The sequence below is a fragment of the Rhinatrema bivittatum genome, chromosome 2 (assembly GCF_901001135.1).
Source record: "Rhinatrema bivittatum chromosome 2, aRhiBiv1.1, whole genome shotgun sequence".
Taxonomy (NCBI): domain Eukaryota; kingdom Metazoa; phylum Chordata; class Amphibia; order Gymnophiona; family Rhinatrematidae; genus Rhinatrema; species Rhinatrema bivittatum.
The window spans coordinates 530,725,838-530,747,492 of record NC_042616.1 but is presented as its reverse complement, the minus strand read 5'-3'; the positions used below and the strand labels follow the sequence as shown (position 1 = coordinate 530,747,492).

General features: G+C 47.7%; 1 protein-coding gene across 1 annotated transcript in view; it reads left to right on the top strand.

Annotated features, from left to right (window-relative positions):
• ATP9B (ATPase phospholipid transporting 9B (putative)) overlaps positions 1–21,655 on the top strand; it is a 1,157,977-nt gene that overhangs the window by 1,043,087 nt on the left and 93,235 nt on the right. Inside the window, exon 20 of the mRNA XM_029590836.1 lies at positions 541–711. Coding sequence (XP_029446696.1) covers positions 541–711 — 171 coding nt within the window. The remainder of the gene's footprint in view (positions 1–540; positions 712–21,655) is intronic.

Genomic DNA, 21,655 nt, shown 5'->3' with positions numbered 1-21,655 from the left:
CAGCATCATACCATGATCTCTAGTTTTAGAACTTTTTTGCATCTGAAAAATGCTGAATCTTGCCATATTTATACCTTTCAGGTATTTGAATATATGGTCTTATCTTCTTCTCTAGGATAAACATTTTTAGATCCTTGGGTTGAATTTTCACAGCCATTTAGTTGCATAAAAGAAAGTTTTATGCAACAAAACGGCCGTTATAAAATAGGCCAGGAGTCAGTGAAAATAAAAGCATGTGTGTAACCTGATTTTATGCATACGTTTACACACTGGGAAGAGGCAGTCTGAGAGGTGAAGTTAAAGTATGCACATAAGGTAACTTGCACAAGTTACACCCTTAATAGAGAAGGCATAACTTTGCACAAGTGAGTTTGTGTACATACCAGAATACTTACATGTACATTTTAAAATATGGGGTAAAATCTGTGTGGAAAAGTTACAGGCAGACTTTACTCCTACCTGCACAGTTATAAGATTGCCATCTTCATGTTTCGCCTCATAGGGCTTATTTTCTTTCCTAAAATGTGTTCTCATAAACAGAATCGATATAGCCAAGCAAAGTTAAGTATACATGACAGAACACTGAAGGTGGCTGCTGTGGTGGAAAGCTTGGAGAGGGAAATGGAACTGCTGTGCCTCACAGGTGTAGAAGATCAGCTTCAAGCTGATGTCCGTCCAACTCTGGAGATGCTGAGAAATGCTGGAATAAAGGTATGAAGAAATAATCATCAAGAAGATAATATGTAGCCTGCTTCTGAGATGGGGTATATTTGCAAACTAAAAAATGAATATGTGAAATGTTATCTTCAGAACTGAATCAATATATATTGTACTGTATATCTGAATAATCACTATTGGGAATTTTAGTTTTGGATTTACGCTGTTGGTATGTTGCTTGCATAGGGAAGAAAAGATTTCAATAAAGGTCTAAATATAGACTGATCAGGCACAGATTACTGCAATGCCCTTATGTTAGGACTACCTAATACAACATTAAGACCACTGCAAATACTTCAAAACACAGCAGCTAGAATACTAACCGGAAAAAGGAGGAGGAACCATATAACTGAAACCCTAGCAGAGTTACATTGGCTACCAATTGAACACAGAATTAAATACAAAACCCTATGTATCATTCACAAACTAATTTATGATGAGAAATCAGACTGGTTGAACACAGCATTACGGGTACACACTCCGCACAGGAACCTCCGATCAGCAAATAGAGCACTCCTAACCATTCCATCAGTTAAAACAGCAAGACTGACACAAGTGAGAGACAGAGCCCTATCACTAGCAGGACCCATAATCTGGAACACAATGCCTCCAGAGATCAGACTACAAAGTGATCTCAAGACATTTAAGAAAAGTTTAAAAACATGGCTTTTTAAACAAGCATTTTATAAAGAGACAGGAAAATAGAGAGAAATTATTCAGGAAAAGACAGAAAGGCACCGACACACAGTCCGAGGACTGTACAGTAGATTAGTCTACGAACTCCACACCACAATAAAGCATAACGATAATACTATATGTGACAAAACTACCGGTGTAAGTACCTTGGTATAATTGGTCATGAACTACTTCACTAAATGTCTATGTTTAATGATATATTGTAACCGAACCTTTGACGGCACCTGTTAGAATGTACTATAGTACACTTTTACCTACATTAAATATGTGCCTAGATGTAAACCATTGCAATGGTATTTAACTTAGCAACGGTAAAGAAAAGTTTTAAATAAATAAAATAAATAAATAGAGGGGTACATTTTAAGAAACAGCGCACGCTGTAGCCGTGCGTATCTTATAAAATCCAGGGTCGGCGCGCACAAGGGGGTGCACCTTGCGCACGCCGAGCCCTGCACACGCTGCCCGTTCCCTCCGAGGCAGCTCCGAAATCGGAGTGGCCTCGGAGGGAACTTTCCTTCCACCCACCCGCACCTTCCCCTCCCGTCCCCTACCTAACCTGAGCCACAGGAGTTCTGATATAGATGGGTTTAGTCTGAGCTTGTGTTTGCTAAGCTTTCTGGCTAGTGCTGTAAGACAGTTACTGAGATTGGTAATAGATGAAGTTTGGTCAGAACCCATTTTGATGCAGAGTTGGACGTCATCCGCAAATAAGTGACACTCTATTGAAGGACTAGATGAGATTGCAGATAGGATGCATGTAAAAGTTGTACAGTTAATGTAGGTTGGCTGCTTTCTACACTATTTACAAGAATGTAGCAATAGAATAGGTTTGGCTGGTGAAAGAACAGCAGCAGTGAACAGGGTTAGTACTATAGTAGTAATTGATTTATAGGTTTGGTGTTTATTGGGCAGTCCATACTTAATAATAATGTTTATTTTGTATATTTCTATAACTTAAAAAATAATTTGCATGCCTCTTCCACAAATAGCTTACAATTGAAGTTTGGACACCAGGAGGCTAAGTAACTTGCTCACGGTCATACTGAATGAGCATAAAAGAATCAAACCAGGATCCCTAGCATTATGGTTATGTGCTCTCTACCTGCAATGTAACAATGCTAGCCTAATACTTGTTGGGATTGTTTGCATGTAAAAGACAACTAGCAAATTAACCCAAAAACTATGCTATGGTTAAAACCCCTTGATACTCCATTGAGATGAATGAGAATGCTAATTGAAACTAAGCAGACTTTATTATCTGCCATTACATTTATTTACATGGCGAAGCTTTTCACTCAGAGCAGTAGAAAGAAAATAAGATAGCATGTTTTCTAGTATCAGCCCAGCTATGTAAGAAGACTCTGTTCAAGCAGAGATCCCACTCTGTATTGTCAGATCAGTTAATTGCAACATACTCCATGGTGGGCGATGCAGTCTTTGTGCTGAATACTGTATAATATTTGCAGTCTATCTGCAATCTTTGCACAGATGTCTTAAATAAGAAAGGTAAGAAACTTCTTCCAACCATTTTTTTTTTAACCTTTGATCGCATGCACATTTCAAATCCTAAGGGGGTCATTTTCAAAGGAGTTACACATGTAAATGTGACATACTATCGTAGCAATTTTCAAAAGCTATTTACTCGAGTAAAGTGCACTTACTTGAGTAAATCCTATAGACAATTCAATGGCATATATTGTAGCAATTTTGAAAAGCCCACTTACTTGAGTAAAGTGTATTTACTCGAGCAAAAACCAGTTTTGCTTGAGTAAATGCTTTTGAAAATCTGCCCCTAAGCATATATGTTGATGCCCAAGCATCTACAATGTTTCACATACTCTCTTTATTAAATACTATAACTACGCCTATTAATATATTAAATAATGACAAATAGACAAATGGCCCAACCAGTCTGACCAGATTAAGACTTTCATTCTGGTTTTCTAGCATTGGTAAATGAGAGCACAAATTCCCATTGCCTAAACCAGTGGTTCTCAACCTTTTTTTGGCCGGGACACACCTGACAAATGGTTCTCACATGCGTGACACACTGAACATGTGACCATCACGGGGCTAAATGTAAACATGCACTCTGTATCCTCAGGATGCAGATCTAGGGCATAACCCGTACAACTCACCATACAAAAAAGATATTCTGGTTCTGATGACATCTCAGTAAAAGCAAAACAAACTCCCTTTACTACCAGGCGCAATAGCCTTCCTTATGAAAAGACAGTAATATACCACTAATGCATATCCTATTGAGAAAACACATCAAATAAGATTGATACCAATGCCTACATGCTAGTAAAATACCTCACCTCAGTCACACACCCAGAACTGACCTTCACCAAGTACAGAAAACCCACAAATTATAAATATGGAGACAGAAACTGGAATGGAAAACCAAAAAAGCCACTCTGCATGCAGTGTGAACCTGGAAAAATGGAAAGAGAAATATAGCACCTAACAGACTCAGGATTTGCAATAATGCACAAACTAACCCGCACAAAGTTACACCTGTATTACGGAACACACACAAACAGTAACAACCCTATCTAAGAAATACAACTATTAAACCAGGCCCTAAACACTAAAACATTTCCTATTGGGAAAACAGAATAAGCCAAGCTGCTACAGAGCCCCACACAGAAATCATTGTAAAGTTATACCAAAAATGTTACAAAATAGCTGCTGAATAGAATAATATTCAATTAAATACTCATAAAAATTATTAAAACATGTCCAAATATCAATAAAATATTTCAAAACAGCAGACATCGCATAATATCCAATAATTAAAATGGCAGTCAATCAAGAAAAATAAATTTTAAAAAACACCTTTACTTACCCTCTCCAGCAACTCTCCTACTCCTTTCCCTTCCAGGCCAATAGCACTCACCAGAAGCAGCAAGGGCTGCTGAAGCTCTGTCCTCAATCTTCTTCCTTAGCACCCACAACCAGTCACTCACAACACACACACCCCCAATTAGACCCCACGACCAGTCTCGGTCTCTTTCACACCATTCATTGTCCTGACCAGTCTCTCTCTCTCACACAGAAACACATCACCACCCTGACCAGTCTCGCTCTCTCAATCACACTCATGTTCTCTTATATACAAGCTCTCAATCACACACAAATCTCTCACACCCATTCACACCAGCTCTTACCCAGGCTTCCATTCACACCCCTTCACACAAGCTCTCACCCAAGCACCCATTCACACCCACAAGCTCTCACCCAGGCTTCCATTCACACCTACAGACACAGGCTTTCACCCAGGCTTCCATTCACACCCACAAGCTCTCACTCAAGCACCCATTCACACCAGCTCTCATCCAGGCTTCCATTCACACCCACACACACAAGCTCTCACCCATGCATCCATTCACACCCTCAGACACAAGCTCTCACCCAGGCATCCATTCACACCCTCAGACACAAGCTCTCACCCAGGCATCCATTCACACCCTCAGACACAAGCTCTCACCCAGGCATCCATTCACACCCTCAGACACAAGCTCTCACCCAGGCATCCATTCACACCCACAGACACAAGCTCTCACCCAGGCATCCATTCACACCCTCAGACACAAGCTCTCACCCAGGCATCCATTCACACCCTCAGACACAAGCTCTCACCCAGGCATCCATTCACACCCACAGACACAAGCTCTCACCCAGGCACCCATTCACACCCTCAGACACAAGCTCACACCCAGGCACTCATTCACACCCACAGACACAAGCTCTCACCCAGGCATCCATTCACACACAGTCACACCAGCTCTCACCAAAAATAACTTCTTCCTTCACTGCAGGGATGGGGTCCAGTTCCGCCGCGGCTTTAATCTGGCGGGCCTTCTTTTTTCGGCGCCACGGGCAGGGATGGGTGCCTCAGTCGGAGGTCGGGTTTCCTCTTCGCCGCTGGGGGTCCGGTTTTCCTCTTCACCGCTACAGGGATGAGCTCCCGTAGCGGCCTTGCACCATCAGAGTCGGGTTTTCCTCTTCACCGCTACGAGGATGGGCTCCCGTAGTGGCCTTGCACCGTCAGGGTCGGGTTTTCCTCTTCACCGCTACGGGGATGGGCTCCCGTAGCGGCCTTGCACCATCGGAGTCGGGTTTTCCTCTTCACCGCTACGGGGATGGGCTCCCATAGCGGCCTTGCACCGTCGGGGTCGGGGTTTCCTCTTCACCGCTACGGGGATGGGCTCCCATAGCGGCCTTGCACCGTCGGGGTCGGGGTTTCCTCTTCACCGCTATGGGGATGGGGGCTCCCGTAGCGGCCTTGCTTCGTCGGGGTTCTACATTGCTATTCCTCCCACCCCACTCCCGGGCAGTGCCATGCCTGCCTCACCGGCCAATCAAAGGCGTCCTCCCTTCTTCCTACTCCCACTGGCAGGTAGAAGGGAGGAGGCTTCCGATTGGCCTGCGCGGGGGAAGGCAGAAAGAAGGAGGCTTCCCATTGGGCAGTGGGAGTAGGAAGAAAGGAGGCTTTCAATTGGCCCGCGGGGGCTGGAAAAAGGGAGAAGGAAAGTACAACGGGGCAGTGGGACACGGGAAGAAGCGACACACCTGCCGGTGTTTGGCGACACACTAGTGTGTCGCGACACACCGGTTGAGAAGCGCTGGCCTAAACCACCAGCTCGCACTTTCATATTTCCATCTGACCTCTCAATCCTGCTCCCACTACAGCCCACCATAACTGTTCTAAATACATCCCTTTCTTTCATGCCTTCAACCTGTTCCCCCACCCCCACATACATCAACTCTTTAACATCATGCTCTGTACCTGTCCCCAGAATTTTTTTTAATTCTTACAGTTTTAATTACCTCTGCTGGTAGGCTGTTCCATAGAGCTTTGTTGCGGTTCTTTCATAAAGATGAGTTACCAGCTTTGATTTCCCAGACATTGAAAATGCTGGGAGTACTTGGGGCTGAATCCATGTCTGAGCCAAAGAAAGATCCCATTTTGATTTCTTTGCGTAAAGCCTCATGTTTCTTTCCTAGTTTGGAGGCTATTCAAGAATTAATTGATCTTGAGTGGGGCACCCTGGAAGCTAATTTCAAAGGGGGACAAGTCTTGGAAGGCCTGTACCCCCTGGACCCAGCTGCGCGAGAGCAATTACATTTTCCAAAGGTGGGTGCACTTGTATGTGCTGTCACCAAGCAGACAACTATTCCCGTAGAAGGGGGAGCAGCCTTAAAGGATGCTCAGGATAGGAGAATTGAGGCTATCCTTAAGCAGGCCTCTGAAGCAATAGCAGTGAATTTGCAGATATTCTCTGTTGTTCCCTGGTTGCTCTCTCAGGAGATCGATGAATCTGGTGTAAATTCCAGGGCAGTGATGGAACCAACTGCCACCTTTTTGGAAGATGTGGGCTGTGATTTGGTCCGTACTTCGGCCAGAGGGGTGGCTTCGGCACTAGCGGCCAGGCATCAGTTATTGCTGATAAATTGGTTGGCTGATACAACCTAGAAGTCTAACCTTATGAAGTTGCCTTTTAAAGGCTTGCTCTTATTTGGGAGTGAGCTGGAGAAGATGGCCAGTAAGTGGGTGAATCCCCGGTTCCTCGATTGCCAGAGCATAAGAAACAGGCACTACGATCCTTCAGTGTGAGAGGTCATGCTAAGGGGTTCAGATGTTTTCGACCCTACAGAGCTTTTCAGAGGACTCGACCTTTGGGTAGATCTCAGTCTTTCATCCTAGGTAGCCCAGACAGGGCACAGGTTCAAGTAGTGGAGCACCCCGAGCCTCCCAATGAAAGTATGCCCACGCTCCTCCAGGATCAGGAGATAGTTCGCCTCTCTCTTTTTTTTATCAGAGGTGGGTTGAGATCACGATGGACCAGTGGGTTCTGGAAGTGATACGAGATGGCTGTGTGCTGGAGTTTCACAGTGTTCCTCGGGATATGTTAATGGTGTCTCCCTGCAACTCTCCACAAAAGAGACAGGCAATGGAATCTACATTGTCAAGACTCAGCCTGCGGGCTGTGGTTCCAGTGCCCAGGTCTCAAGAAAATATGGGCCGCTATTCCATTTATTTCATTGTACCCAAGAAGGAGGGATCTTTTCATCCCATTCTGGATCTCAGAAGAGTCAACCATCATTTGCATTTGTGCTCGTTTTTGCATGGAAACCTTGCGATCAGTGATAATGGCAGTACAGTTGGGAGAGTTCCTGATTTCTCTAGATCTATCTGAGGCGGTGTACCTGCATATTCTCATCTGATTAGAGCATCAACGATGTATGCATTTTGCAGTTTTGGGACCTCATTATCAGTTTCGAGCATTACCTTTTGGTTTGACCACCACACCCAGAACTTTTTCCAAGATTATGGTGGTGGTGGCAGCAGAGTTAAGAAAAGATGGGATCCTGGTACACCTGTACTTGGACAACTGGCTGATTTGGGCCATGAGTCTGGAAGGAGAGCCTCTGTGTCTCGTGCAAGCTGATCTCCTTGTTGCAGGAGCTAGGTTGGGTCATGAACTTGGCCAAGAGCAATCTTCATCCAGCACAGTCACTAGAGAACTTCAATGTTCAGTTCAACATGAAACAGGACAGGTTGTTTCTGCCAGAGAGCATATTCAGAAGCTGATGGTGCAGGTGCAGCTATTGACGAACACAATTTGCCCGACAGTGTGGTCCTATCTCCAGCAGCTCAGATTAAATGCGGCAACCCTGGAAGTAGTGCCGTGGGTGAGGGCACATATGTGTCCTCTTCAACGCACTCTGCTGTCTCGTTGGAGCCCACAGTCTCAAGACTATTCAATTCAGCTCCACCTGCCAATGGAGGTCTGCTTTCAACTACAGTGGTGATTAAAAATTGGATCATCTTAAGGAAAGGGGTTTCCCTAAGATTATCGGACTGGCTAGTATTCACAACAGATGTGAGCCTCCAGGGTTGGGGAGCTCACTGTCAGGAACTGACAGCGCAAGGGCACTGGAGTGCAGAAGAATCTCTCTGGAACATCAATCACCTGGAAGCCCATGCAGTCAGATTGGCATGCTTGGGGTTCAGTGACAGATTGCGGGGTTGAGCGGTTCGGATAATGTTGGACAATGCAACAACAATGGTGTACATCAATCGGCAGGAAGGAACCAAGAGCCAGCAAGTGTTGTAAGAAATAGCCCAATTTATGGAATGCGTGGAAGTGCATCTTCAAGACATCTCAGTCTTGACACATTGCAAGAAAAGACAATATAGGAGCTGATTTTCTTAGTAGTCAGAGTCTGGATGCAGGAGAATAGGAATTGTCAAAAGAGGTGTTTCAGCTAATAGTGGATTGCAGGAGCCTTCCGTTTCTCGACGTGCTGGCGACTTTGTGCAATGCGTAGGTTCCTCGATTCTTCAGTCACAGGAGAGATCCAAAGTCCTTAGGCATCGATGCTCTTGTGCAGGAGTGGCTGGCGGGCAAGCTGCTATATGCCTTTCCTCCATGGCCCATGGTGTGCAGAATGATTCAGAGAATCGAGAGTCACAGGGGGATGGTGCTTCTGATGGTACCAGATTGGCCTAGGAGACCGTGGTATGTGGAGTCTCCCCTCCAGATTCTGGCACACAGGGATCTGCTATGGCAGGAGCCTGTTCTTCACAAAGATCTGAATCGATTTTGTCTTATGCTATGGACCTTGAGAGGGCTCAGTTGCTGAAGTGTGGATGTTCTGCTGCGGTCATTGCCACCTTGCTATGAGCGAGAAAGTTCTCCACTTCCTTAGTCTATGTGCGGGTTTGGCGAGTGTTTGAGGCTTGGTGTGAAAATCGAGGGGTTCTTCCTCATTTGGTTAAGATCTCGTTCATTTTGGAATTTTTACAGGATGGATTGAGAAAAGGGTTGGCCCTTAAAGGTTACAGGTGGGCAGCTCTTGTCTGTTTCCGAGGTCAGGTGAATGGTGGGCCCTTGTTGGCTCATCCAGACGTGCCCGTTTCTTCAAAGGAGTGAAGCATCTTTGTCCTCCTCTGCGATTACCGGTGCCTTTGTGGAGTCTTAATCTGATTTTGGATATTTTAGCGGGCCATAGTTTTCGACCGATACGTAACCTTCCGTTGAGGTTACTGACCTTAAAAATGGTATTTCTGAGATCACGTGATGCATTGTCGAGGGCGGACATAAGCTCCTTGCACAGTGCCCGACCAGAGACATCCAACCTCATCCACCTGGTTTTAAGGTGAGAATTTAAGCTCAACGATCTTAATCGGGCAGCAGATACCCCGGCGATTCATCTGACAAGCGAGATGGTGTCCCGTTTGGCAAAAAAAGCGGCGATTTTGGAGGTTAAAATTGCGATAACGGAGGTACTCTGTCCTGAACTCAAAACTGTCTCCAAAAAATTGACCAAACTCACCGATGCTTTTGCGGGCTATGAAGCCCGATTTACGGAGCTTGAACAGAGGATGTCTGATCTGCAAGATGGCGGACACAGCGCCCACGCTGATAATGCAGCGCTCAAGGCACAGGTAGAAAAACATACGAAGAGTCTCGAGGATCTCGAAAATAGGTTACGGAGATCTAATCTCCGATTCTTGGGGCTGCCTGAGACGCTGGAGGAGCGTGGGCTCCCGGTGTTTCTGGAGGGCTGGCTGAATGAAGAATTAAATATATCAAGAGCACACGGGCCCCTCTGTATTGAGCAGGCACATCGTGATGGGCCTAAATGGGACTTGGATCCTCGGCCATGGGTGGACCTGGCAAAAATCTTCAATTTTGCCCACAAAACAGAAATCCTGCAGGCGAACCGAGCTGGTAAAACATTGACCTATAACAACCAAAAAAGTTTGGTTTTCCAAGATTTTTCGGCGAATTTGGCTGCCCAACGTCACCTCATGGCTCCAATCTGCACCAAATTGATTGCTGGGGGGTTGAGAGCTACCTTGGTATACCCAGCCTGACTGCGAGTGGCATTAAAAGACTGTGTTCGTTGGTTCATGGATCTGGAGGCAGCCCAGCGATTTCTCAAAGCCCAAGTCCCCTCTGGCCCCTCTAGTCCAGAGGTGGCTGTTACCATCATGGAGTGAGTGTTGCTGAGTTTGGATGAACCCCCGATACTGGAAGGCTAGCGGGCCGTTTGTCTGGCCGATACCAGTAGATTCCAGGGACACTGATGGCCACAAAGTGTTTTTCCTTTTTTTTTTTTTAACAGGGAATTATGCCAGTCCCCATGTGGTTTGTGGTCAGTCTGGCAGTGGAGGAGTTCTTCAATCGCTCAGGGACTCACCTGTTCAAATTCATTTGTTTGTGCCCTATTAGCGAAATCTGTCTTTGGTTATTTCTCCAAACCATTTGTTTGACAGAGCACGCCGGTTGTGCCATATTGTGGCGGCTAGGTCTGCCACTGGTCAAATGGTTAACAACACCCAAAATGTCTTAGCGCAATTTAGACGGTTTTATGCCACGCTGTATACATCCAAGGGTTGGCACCAGGAGGCGTGTGAGCAATTTTGTGATAAATTGGACTTGCCTAGCCTTACCTTGGAACAAAGGGAGTGGCTGAATCGACCAATAGAGGCAACCAAGGTTAACCTGACCATTAGACAAGCAAAAAGACTTAAGGCCCCAGGACCCGATGGTTTTACTTCTGAATTTTATAAAGGTATTGAAGACTCTGTGGGACCTGTACTGGCGCACGCCTTCACTGCTTTAATTCAGTCAGGGAAGTACTCAGCACATGTAAATACTGCGCACATTACCCTTATTGCCAAGCCTGGGAAGGATCCCCACTCCCTAGCTGCCTATCGACTGATTTCCTTACTCAATGCTGATCAAATATTTATGGCAAAAATTTTGGCAGATCGCTTGGCACATGTTACCATCTTTGATCCAACCTGGACAGGTGGGTTTTGTCCATAAGCGTTATGCTTTAACATTCGGAAGCTTGTGGCGGCTATGGAAATTAGCCAGTGTACGGACAACCCCTATCTGGTGATCAGCTTTGACGCAGAGAAGGCGTTTAAGAGGGTGGAGTGGGGATACCTTTTTTACATGCTTCGACAGATGGGGTTTACTGGTATGTTTTATGATGCTATTCAATTGTTATACCATGATCCTACTGCATTAATTGTGGCTAACCATTCTCAATCCGAATTGTTCCCCATTTCCCGAGGCACCAGACAGGGTTGTCCACTTTCACCTCTATTATTTCTGTTACAGCTCGAGCCCCTTCTTTTGGCCATCCAGCATACGCCTGAGGTGCGAGGGGTTAAACTGCAGCCTGAGGTGTTTAAATATGCAGCCTTCACAGATGATATTTTGTTTTCCCTTACTGACCCCGTACGCTCCCTCCCTCCCCTATTACAGCTCATTCACGAGTTTCGGTATTTTGCAGGACTGCGACTTAACACGGCAAATCTGAAGCCATGGCTTTTCCTAACCCTCAGGGAGTGGAGGGCCGGTCCCTTCCCTTTGAAATGGGCTACAGGGCCACTTCGCTACTTGGGGGTCATTATCCCACCTGCCCTCAATGATTTATATATTTCCAATATCCCTCCGCTAGTGCAGAACTCCATTGAGAGTTTGCATGCCTGGAAGGGGCTACCAATTTCCCTGAGTGGAAGAGTGAATCTATTTAAGATGATACTCTTGCCCAGATGGCTCTACTTATTTCAGAACCTGCCTACGATTATTAAACATAAGGATTTATTGAGTTTAGATGGGGAGTTGAGGTCCTTTCTTTGGCGGGATTGTAAGCCCCGCATCCCATTAATCAATCTGCGGGAACGATGGGGAGAGGGGGGATTGGGGGTACCAGATCGAAGGATATACATTTTGGCTGGGAACCTACGTCTCATACAGGATTGGCTTTTAGATACCTCCACATATGTTCAGGCTACTGCCGAACAAGCCCTGGTGGCCACGTTTGACTTACAGTACGTGCTGCAAACCGCTGCTCAAACACTCCCATCGTTTTTGGTATAATCCCCTTCAATACGGCCTATCCAACAGACCTGGGCTGTGGTGACTAAGCTCTTTAACATTCCTCAGCAGTGTGCATATTTACTATCGATCCAAGGGAATGGGGATTTTGCTCCAGGTTCTCATACAGCGGGATTTCAGCTTTGGCGGGGAATGGGCATAACCCAGCTGGGCCATTTGTTGAATGGGGAAGGTCACTTATTTTCTTTTGCAGAATTAAGGAATCTGTATTCCTTGGGTCCCCAGCAGGTCTTCTCATACTTACAAATCCAACACTATGTTCGCTCATTGCCTTTAGATACCTTTACCCCTGGAGTTTTCCACTCGGTGGCAGAGCTGTTCAGACTGGAGGCCCCTCATTCCCCATTCCTTGTCTTTTTATTATAGAGCGCTAGTTAAAATGCACCACAGAGAGTCATTTTCGGTTCTGGTGGACCGTTGGAATAGGGATGGAGAGTTTGTTGTAACAGTCCCGACTCTTCAAGCATGCTTTCGGCGAATATCACGAACTACGGGAAGTATGTACTATCGGGAAATGCAGTATAAGTTTTTGCCAGAGCTTATGTCACAATGCAAGTTACATTCTACTCAAAACTTTCTTTGTCGACCACATGCGTTAGATGCCACTGTGGCCAGGGGACGGTATCCCATTCCTTTTGGACATGCCCTCCAATTAGAAGGTATTGGGTTGTATTGCCAGTTATTTTATGGACTTCCTTGAGCTTTCGCTTCCCATTACTCCACTTGTATTTCTTTTTTAAAGTATACCAAGGCTTCCGGGGTGGGGTGGGGGTTCCCGTCTTTTCATCCTGAAGGCATGCTTGGTGGGAAGTAATTTTGCTGCATTGGAGGAGTACAGAAAATCCATCTTTCTGGACCTGGCGGAACCACTTGCACCGTTTATTGCGGATGGAAGATCTAGTATATCTCCCCAGCTCCGCAGAAAGTTCCTGGACGTCTGGGTCCCTATCTCCAGGCACTACCACACAGATCCAGGAGTTTAATATTGAATGCTTGATCCTCAATTCTCATTTGACTACGGCTCGGTGATCACTTACACAGACTCTTTCAATTGGTCTCACAACATGGCAAGTGGAAGGAATTCAGGGGTTGGGGGGGTGGGAGAGAGAGGGGGGCATGTAGGGGATTACAGTGTTTTCAATGATATACTTCAATGGTCGTTGTAAGGGTCTGGCGTAGGTTCAGAGTCTATCCTCTTCTGACCTAGTGTTCTGCTGTTTGGTTTGTATAAATCAATAAAAGAAACTTTTGAATATAAAAATGGTATTTCTTGTGGCAATTTGTTCTGCTTATCCAATATCTGAACCACAGGCCATGTCTTGCCGGGAGACATTTCTATGAGTGACTCCAGGGGCGATACAGCTGCATACTGTTGCCTTCTTTTTGCCAAAAGTGGTCTCGGATTTTCACTTGAATCAGTGTATTTCCCTGGCGTCTGTGGACAGGGCCCTTGGAATTCAAGAGGCAAATCTTGAGGTATTTAGAAGTTTCTGAACCTCTCAGGAAGACAGACTGGCTGTTTATACTCCATGGTGGGAATAAGCAAAGTGAGCCGGCGTTATGGGCTACAATAGCCCGCTGGATTAAGGAGGTAGTCATGGCCACATGTGTGGATGCTAAGTAGCCGTTCCCTGTACATACCAGGATCAGTCCAGACTGCTGGGTTATGCCTCCCCTCCAGCAGATGGAGTCAGAGAGAAACTGAAAAGCACCCCCTAGATATACCGGTGTGCCACCTGTGATCCCTCAGTATTTACTCTGACTCCAGCAGATTGAGAGGCATAACCTGCGGTCCTGGTCTTTCTGCATTTCTTCTTGGATTTTCCAGGTTTCTTTTGGTTGAAGTTACACTGACTAGATCAACTAGTTTGTTTCCTCCCTTTTAAAGGAACTTTTAAGGGTAGTTAGTTATTTTGTGTTCCCCGTGCAGCGTGAAGGCAGGGTTACAGGCAGGCCTAGTAGGGCAATGCCCTCAGTCCATTTTTCCGGAGCTAGATTGTCCCAGCAGGTCCAGGGGAGAGATTACCAGTGGGCCGGTCACCCTCCCCCCACAGTTGTAGTATTCCAGAGGTTTGTCTCTGAAGGGGGCTTAGAAGTAGCAGTTATATTATTTGATTAAAAAAAAAAAAAGGAAAGTTTCACTGTTTTTGAGAGCCACTTGAGTCCTATTGGGGACAGGCAGTGAGCTTATTATTGCAGCCCCGGCCTGCCGTGCTTCGGCCCTGGGACTCCGGAGGGGGTGGCTGGTTCACCCAGCGCGTTTTCTGTCTAGTGGCAGTTCCTTACCTTTGGCATGCTTTTCTGCAACTTGTGTTCCTGCCTCTTCATGCCGCGATCTTCAGCCTGCATGGCCTGCAGGGGGAGCGGGGACGCGACTCTTCCGAGAGGGTCTCTGCTCCCGTTGTCTTCCCGGGGGCAAGGGACCCTCTCGGGGGCCGAGCGCTGCCCGCAGCGTTTCTTCTCCTTCTTCTGCGGCGCAGCAATGGAGAGTGCCTGGGTCCCGGTCGTTGGCCCTGCCTCCTATAGAGAGGGAGCCGGCGGCCATTTTGAACACGTGGCCGACAGAGGAAACAGCGTCGGAGGAGGAGGATTCCCCCTCCTCCTTCACCGCCTGCCCTAAGCCCACAAAGTACGCCTGATTCTGAAGCTCCTCGGCCCCCCCCCCTCCCTCCCGGCCCGCGGGGGACGCCTTTAAAAGGCCAGTCCCGTTTTCCTCAAAGTTTGTGCTATTGATGCACAAAGCATTTTTGGAGGCAGAGGCGGGTTGGAAAGCGGATGGTCCCTCTCCACCTAAGATCCCTAAGGCAGCACTGGATCAGGAGAAAGCAGGGACTCGTTGCCCTCATCCGCAGGGGGGTGCAGGAGTTCCGTAGGCCCCGGATCCCACTCCAGACATTCCGGAGGCACCAGGAGCGGGCGATTTTAGACGGTCAGGAGTCTGTTGAGGGGGATGGCCCCCAAGTTCTTCGCTTGTTTTGTAAGGACGAGCTAAACTATTTAATCCCATATGTTTTGAAGGAGCTGGAAATCTCAGCACCACACCAGGAAGCTGACACTTCCACGGGGGATGTAGCTCTGGTGGGCCTATGGGCCCCCCCCCCCCCGCAAACTTTTCCCTTCCATCCCAAATTGTTCCAGATTGTGTCTAAGGAATGGGATCTTCCAGAAGCTTCTTTGCGGGTTAGCAGGGCTATGGACAAATTGTATCCCCTGCCGTCTGAGTCCTTGGAACTTCTCAAGACTCCCTCAGTGGATTCGGCGGTCACAGCCGTGGTTAAGCATACTACCATCCCCGTGACAGGGGGGATAGCATTGAAGGATCTCCAGGACCGGAAGTTGGAGATCTTATTGAAACGCATCTTTGAGGTTGCGGCATTAGGGGTCCGGGCAGCGGCCTGTAGTAGCCTTGTGCAGTGGGCCACTCTTCGTTGGATTCAACAATTGCTTACAACACAGGATCTTCTGCCGGACGAAGCAGAGCAGGCCAACTGCGTGGAAGCTGCAGTCGCCTACACAGCGGATGCCTTATATGATTTGCTGCGGACTTCAGCTCGCACTGTGTCTTCTGCAGTATCTGCCAGGCGGCTGCTTTGTCTCCGTCGCTGGGCGGCGGATGCTTCCTCTAAGTCACGTTTAGGTCCCTTTCCCTTCAGGGGAAAGTTGTTGTTTGGAGACGAGCTGGATCAACTCATCAAGGACTTGGAAGACAACAAGGTTTATAAGTTGCCTGAGGATAAGCCCCGACAGTTTCGATCCTTCGGGAATTCCAGGGGTCGGTTTCGGGGTCAGCGCTGGTTCCATATGGGGGAGGGGTGGTTCCTTCACCCAGAGACAGCAAGCGTCGAGGACACAATCTTGGACTCTTTCCTTTCGTGGCAGGAGGCCTCAGCGATTGGGATTCTCGCAGGGCTTTACCCCCAACAAAGTTACTCAATGAAGGCGCGCAGACCCATTCCTCCATTTCACGTATCGGGGGTCGGTTGGCCCTGTTTTCGGAAGAATGGGTCAAGATAACCTCAGACCAGTGGGTCCTCAACGTGGTACGTCACGGTTACGAGTTGGATTTTGCTTGTCCGCTCCGGGATCTTTTTATGGGGTTGCCATGCGGTCCTCCGGAAAAGCAGCTGGTTATTGCCCAAACCTTGGACCAGTTGCGGACACTGGGGGCGGTGATACCAGTTCCGCCAGCCGAACACCGGACTGGCCGGTATTCCATATACTTCGTGGTTCCAAAGAAGGAAGGCACGTTCAGGCCGATCTTGGATTTAAAGCAGGTAAACAAAGCCTTACGCGTTCCCCGTTTTTGCATGGAGACGCTGCAGTCTGTTATTGCGGCCGTCCACAAAGGAGAATTTTTGGCTTCTTTGGATCTAACCGAGGCATATCTCCACATTGGAATCCAGGGGCATCAACAGAGATACCTGAGGCTCATGGTGTTAGGGGACCATTTCCAGTTTTGTGCCCTTCAGTTCGGGTTAGCGACTGCCCCAAGGGTGTTCACCAAGGTTCTGGTGGTCGTCGCAGCCTTTCTACGCCGTCAAGGAATACTGGTACATCCCTATCTCGATGATTGGCTCATCCGGGCAAAGTCAGAGGCATTGTGCAAACGGGCGGTTCGGTTGGTCGTGGAACAACTTCAGATGCTAGGTTGGGTAGTCAACCTAGCCTCTCCATTAAACAATGCTGGCAGTCATTTGGTCTTCTTTCGACCTTTTTAATACATAGGATATATTTTATCTGGGCTTCCAGTATGATATTTTTAAACTATATCTTTGCCTCATAAAAACTTTGCAACTTTTCCTATTAGTATTTTTCCTCAGTTCCTTATTTTATCATAGTCTTACTTTATTATTTGAAGATGGTATGGAAACCTTGCTTCCTAAGACTGGGCTGTTCTGGAAGGGCAGAATAATATTTTCCTAGCGTGTAGCAGATGGACTCAAAACAAATGGGTATAGAGTGCTCGTGCTAGCAGTTGGAGACGGATCTGACGTCAGCACGGGTACATATACCCCCACAGGAAGTAAAGCAATTCAGTAATTTCCATCTCCAAAGCAGTTTGGAGCTACCCACGCTCGCTGAGCGTGTTTCCAAATTCTATCGACTAAATTCATAGAAGAAATCTACTGAAGACTAGCCCCGCACTCCTGTGGTGATACCAGGCGGTCACTCACCCAGTTAAGTTTCCCGAGCTGACTTCCGTGGTCCCTCAGAGGTAGGAGCCTCGGTCCGGTGACCGGTTCGCGGCAGGGACCTAGCCCCCGAGTGAGAAGGGCTCGGGCACGGCTTGGCCCCCGAGTGGTTCGGGCGCGGCCTAGAGGCAGCCTCGGTCCCGGCGTGGACTTGGCCCCCGAGCGGTTCGGGCGCGGCCTAGAGGCAGCAGGTGCACTTCCTTAAGCGCGGCGGTGAAGGTATTCCCCTCTCCCCCCGCAGCCGGAGACCGCCCGGGTCGCAGCCGGGAAGCGCCAAAGACAAGGTAAGGCGTACATCTTTACCTGGTCTCCGAGGAAGTGTGGAATAACTGGGCTTGCCTACGAGGGCGCCCGCCTGGGAGGTCGCCATTTTTGCCTGCCTACTTCTCTTTTCTAATTAAACGCTTTTGCTTGCTAAACGCTCACGTGATAGGCGCACGTTGTTAGAGCACGCGATAGGCGCACGTTGTTAGCGCACGCGATAGGCGCACGTTAGCGCACGCGATAGGCGCACGTTAGCGCACGCGATAGGCGCACGTTGTTAGCGCACGCGATAGGCGCACGTTGTTAGCGCACGCTATAGGCGCATGTTTATAGGCGCACGCGATAGGCGCATGTTTATAGGCGCACATTTATAAGACGCCCGTTTATAGGCGCACGTTTCTAAGACGCCTGCTATAGGCGCACGTTTATAAGACGCCCGCTATAGGCGCACATTTAGAAGACGCCCGTTCATAGGCGCATATTAGAAGACGCCCGTTCATAGGCGCACATTTAGAAGACGCCCGTTCATGGGCGCACATTTATAAGACGCCAATTCATAGGCGCACTGTTTATACGACGCCTGCTATAGGCGCACGTTATAAGACGCCCGTTTATAGGCGCACTGTTTATAAGACGCCCGTTTATAGGCGCACATTTATAAGACGCCCGTTCATAGGCGCACGGTTATACGACGCCCGCTGTAGGCGCACGTTGATAAGACGCCCGTGTTAGACGCACATCGTAGGATGCCACCACATTTAAAGCAAATGGAGCATAAGAATGCCTCTGCGTCCGCAGAGCCAGCACCCCCAGAATCAGGCATGAACGCTCTAAGCCTCTGCTCAGTATGCAACCTTAGAGCCACACAGAGCGAGGAAGCAGACTCCCTATGCGCCCAATGTGAGGAAGCCATGGCAGTTCCAGGACAAGACCGGTCCCAGCCTAGCGGTTCCTCGGGGATCACACCGGACTTCGCAGGCCGCAGCGAGCAGCCAGGGAATCCGAGAGACCTGGTACCCATGCGGCCAGATCTGGCTTCGCTTTCCTGGGTGGAATTATTCAAGGGGATTCACGCCTTTGTCCAGATGCAGTCTGCTCCTCGGATGGGTCTTTCCATCCCGGTTGATCCAGCCCCTGGACCCTCGAGACCTAGGCGCAGCCACTCACCACCCGACAGCCCCAATCATGGGGATTCGGATTATTCACAGGTAAGTGAGGAGCCCCCCGAAGAGAATGAACCTCCCTTGGAGATAGAACCATATCGGACCATGAGACGCTTCTTTCGGAGAGAAGATCTGCCGGGCCTGGTCTCACAATGCTTATCGGAGCTGGCCATTCCGGGCCAGGACCCCTCAGGGGTCCCTGTACAGAACCCTCTGCTAGAGGGCCTGCGCCAAACGGTTCACCACTTTCCCCTCCTACAAAGCAGCACAGCAGCTAATCGAGCTGGAATGGAAGGCACCGGAGGCCTCATTCAAAGGGGGTCGGGCCTTGTCTGGCACGTTCCCTCTAGATCCGACATCCAAGGAATTGCTGGCGTGCCCCAGGGTAGATGCCATAATTAATGCAATCGTGAAACGCACCACCATTCCGGTGGAGGGGGGAGCGGCTCTCAAGGATGCGCATGACCGACGCATGGACACCATTCTGAAACAAGCCTTTGAGGTAGCAGCCATGTCCCTTCGAATCGAGACTTGCTGCACCGTGGTGACGCGCTCCTGTTTATCACAGGCAAGAAACAACACCCCGGGAGAAGACATGGAATCGGCTCTCGCATTTCTCACAGACGCAGCCTCTGACCTCGTCCGTACGGCAGCCAAGGGAATGTCCTCCTCAGTGGCAGCCAGAAGACAGCTTTGGCTACGCAATTGGGTGGCCGACTCATCCTCCAAGACTCAACTCACAAGAATGCCCTTTAAGGGTTCCCTACTGTTCGGCAGCGACCTTGAGAATTGAGCTACTAAATGGGGTGCCTCTCTGTTACACCATCTACCAGAAGACAGGTCAAGGAGGAGCCAGCATCCTGTTTCCAGACCATCCAGAGGTAGAAACTCGCAGCGCTTCAACCCTTACAGGTCTCGCTATCAAGCACCTCGTTCTCAGGCCAGGAATCAGCCTTTTCGGGCTAAGCACACCAAGAAGAGAACCGGCCCGGGTTCTGGCCCCAGCCGTAACCCACAATGACAATCAGCCGACCTATCCGAGGGTAGCAGCCATAGGGGGCAGGCTAACCCTCTTCTACCGCAGGTGGGTCGAGATCACTTCGGACCAGTGGGTCCTCGCCATCATCCAGGAAGGATATTACCTGGATTTCTTTCGGCTTCCGTCGAACAAGTTTGTGGAATCTCCATGTTTGCCACTCAAGACAGTAACACCCCAGAGTTCTGAAGGAACTAAAAAATGAAATTTCAGACCTATTAGTAAAAATTTGTAACTTATCATTAAAATCATCCATTGTACCTGAAGACTGGAGGATAGCAAATGTAACCCCAATATTTAAAAAGGGCTCCAGGGGCGATCCGGGAAACTACAGACCGGTTAGCCTGACTTCAGTGCCAGGAAAAATAGTGGAAACATCAAAATCACAGAACATATAGAAAGACATGGTTTAATGGAACAAAGTCAGCATGGCTTTACCCAGGGCAAGTCTTGCCTCACAAATCTGCTTCACTTTTTTGAAGGAGTTAATAAACATGTGGATAAAGGTGAACCGGTAGATATAGTATACTTGGATTTTCAGAAGGCGTTTGACAAAGTTCCTCATAAGAGGCTTCTAGGAAAAGTAAAAAGTCATGGGATAGGTGGCGATGTCCTTTCGTGGATTGCAAACTGGCTAAAAGACAGGAAACAGAGAGTAGGATTAAATGGGCAATTTTCTCAGTGGAAGGGAGTGGACAGTGGAGTACCTCAGGGTTCTGTGTTGGGACCCTTACTGTTCAATATATTTATAAATGATCTGGAAAGAAATACGACGAGTGAGATAATCAAATTTGCAGATGACACAAAATTGTGCAGAGTAGTTAAATCACAAGCAGATTGTGATAAATTGCAGGAAGACCTTGTGAGACTGGAAAATTGGGCATCCAAATGGCAGATGAAATTTAATGTGGATAAGTGCAAGGTGATGCATATAGGGAAAAATAACCCATGCTATAATTACACAATGTTGGGTTCCATATTAGGTGCTACAACCCAAGAAAGAGATCTAGGTGTCATAGTGGATAACACATTGAAATCGTCGGTTCAGTGTGCTGCGGCAGTCAAAAAAGCAAACAGAATGTTGGGAATTATTAGAAAAGGAATGATGAATAAAACAGAAAATGTCATAATGCCTCTGTATCGCTCCATGGTGAGACCGCACCTTGAATACTGTGTACAATTCTGGTCGCCGCATCTCAAAAAAGATATAATTGCGATGGAGAAGGTACAGAGAAGGGCTACCAAAATGATAAGGGGAATGGAACAACTCCCCTATGAGGAAAGACTAAAGAGGTTAGGACTTTTCAGCTTGGAGAAGAGACGACTGAGGGGGGATATGATAGAGGTGTTTAAAATCATGAGAGGTCTAGAACGGGTAGATGTGAATCGGTTATTTACTCTTTCGGATAGTAGAAAGACTAGGGGGCACTCCATGAAGTTAGCATGGGGCACATTTAAAACTAATCGGAGAAAGTTCTTTTTTACTCAACGCACAATTAAACTCTGGAATTTGTTGCCAGAGAATGTGGTTCGTGCAGTTAGTATAGCTGTGTTTAAAAAAGGATTGGATAAGTTCTTGGAGGAGAAGTCCATTACCTGCTATTAAGTTCACTTAGAGAATAGCCACTGCCATTAGCAATGGTTACATGGAAT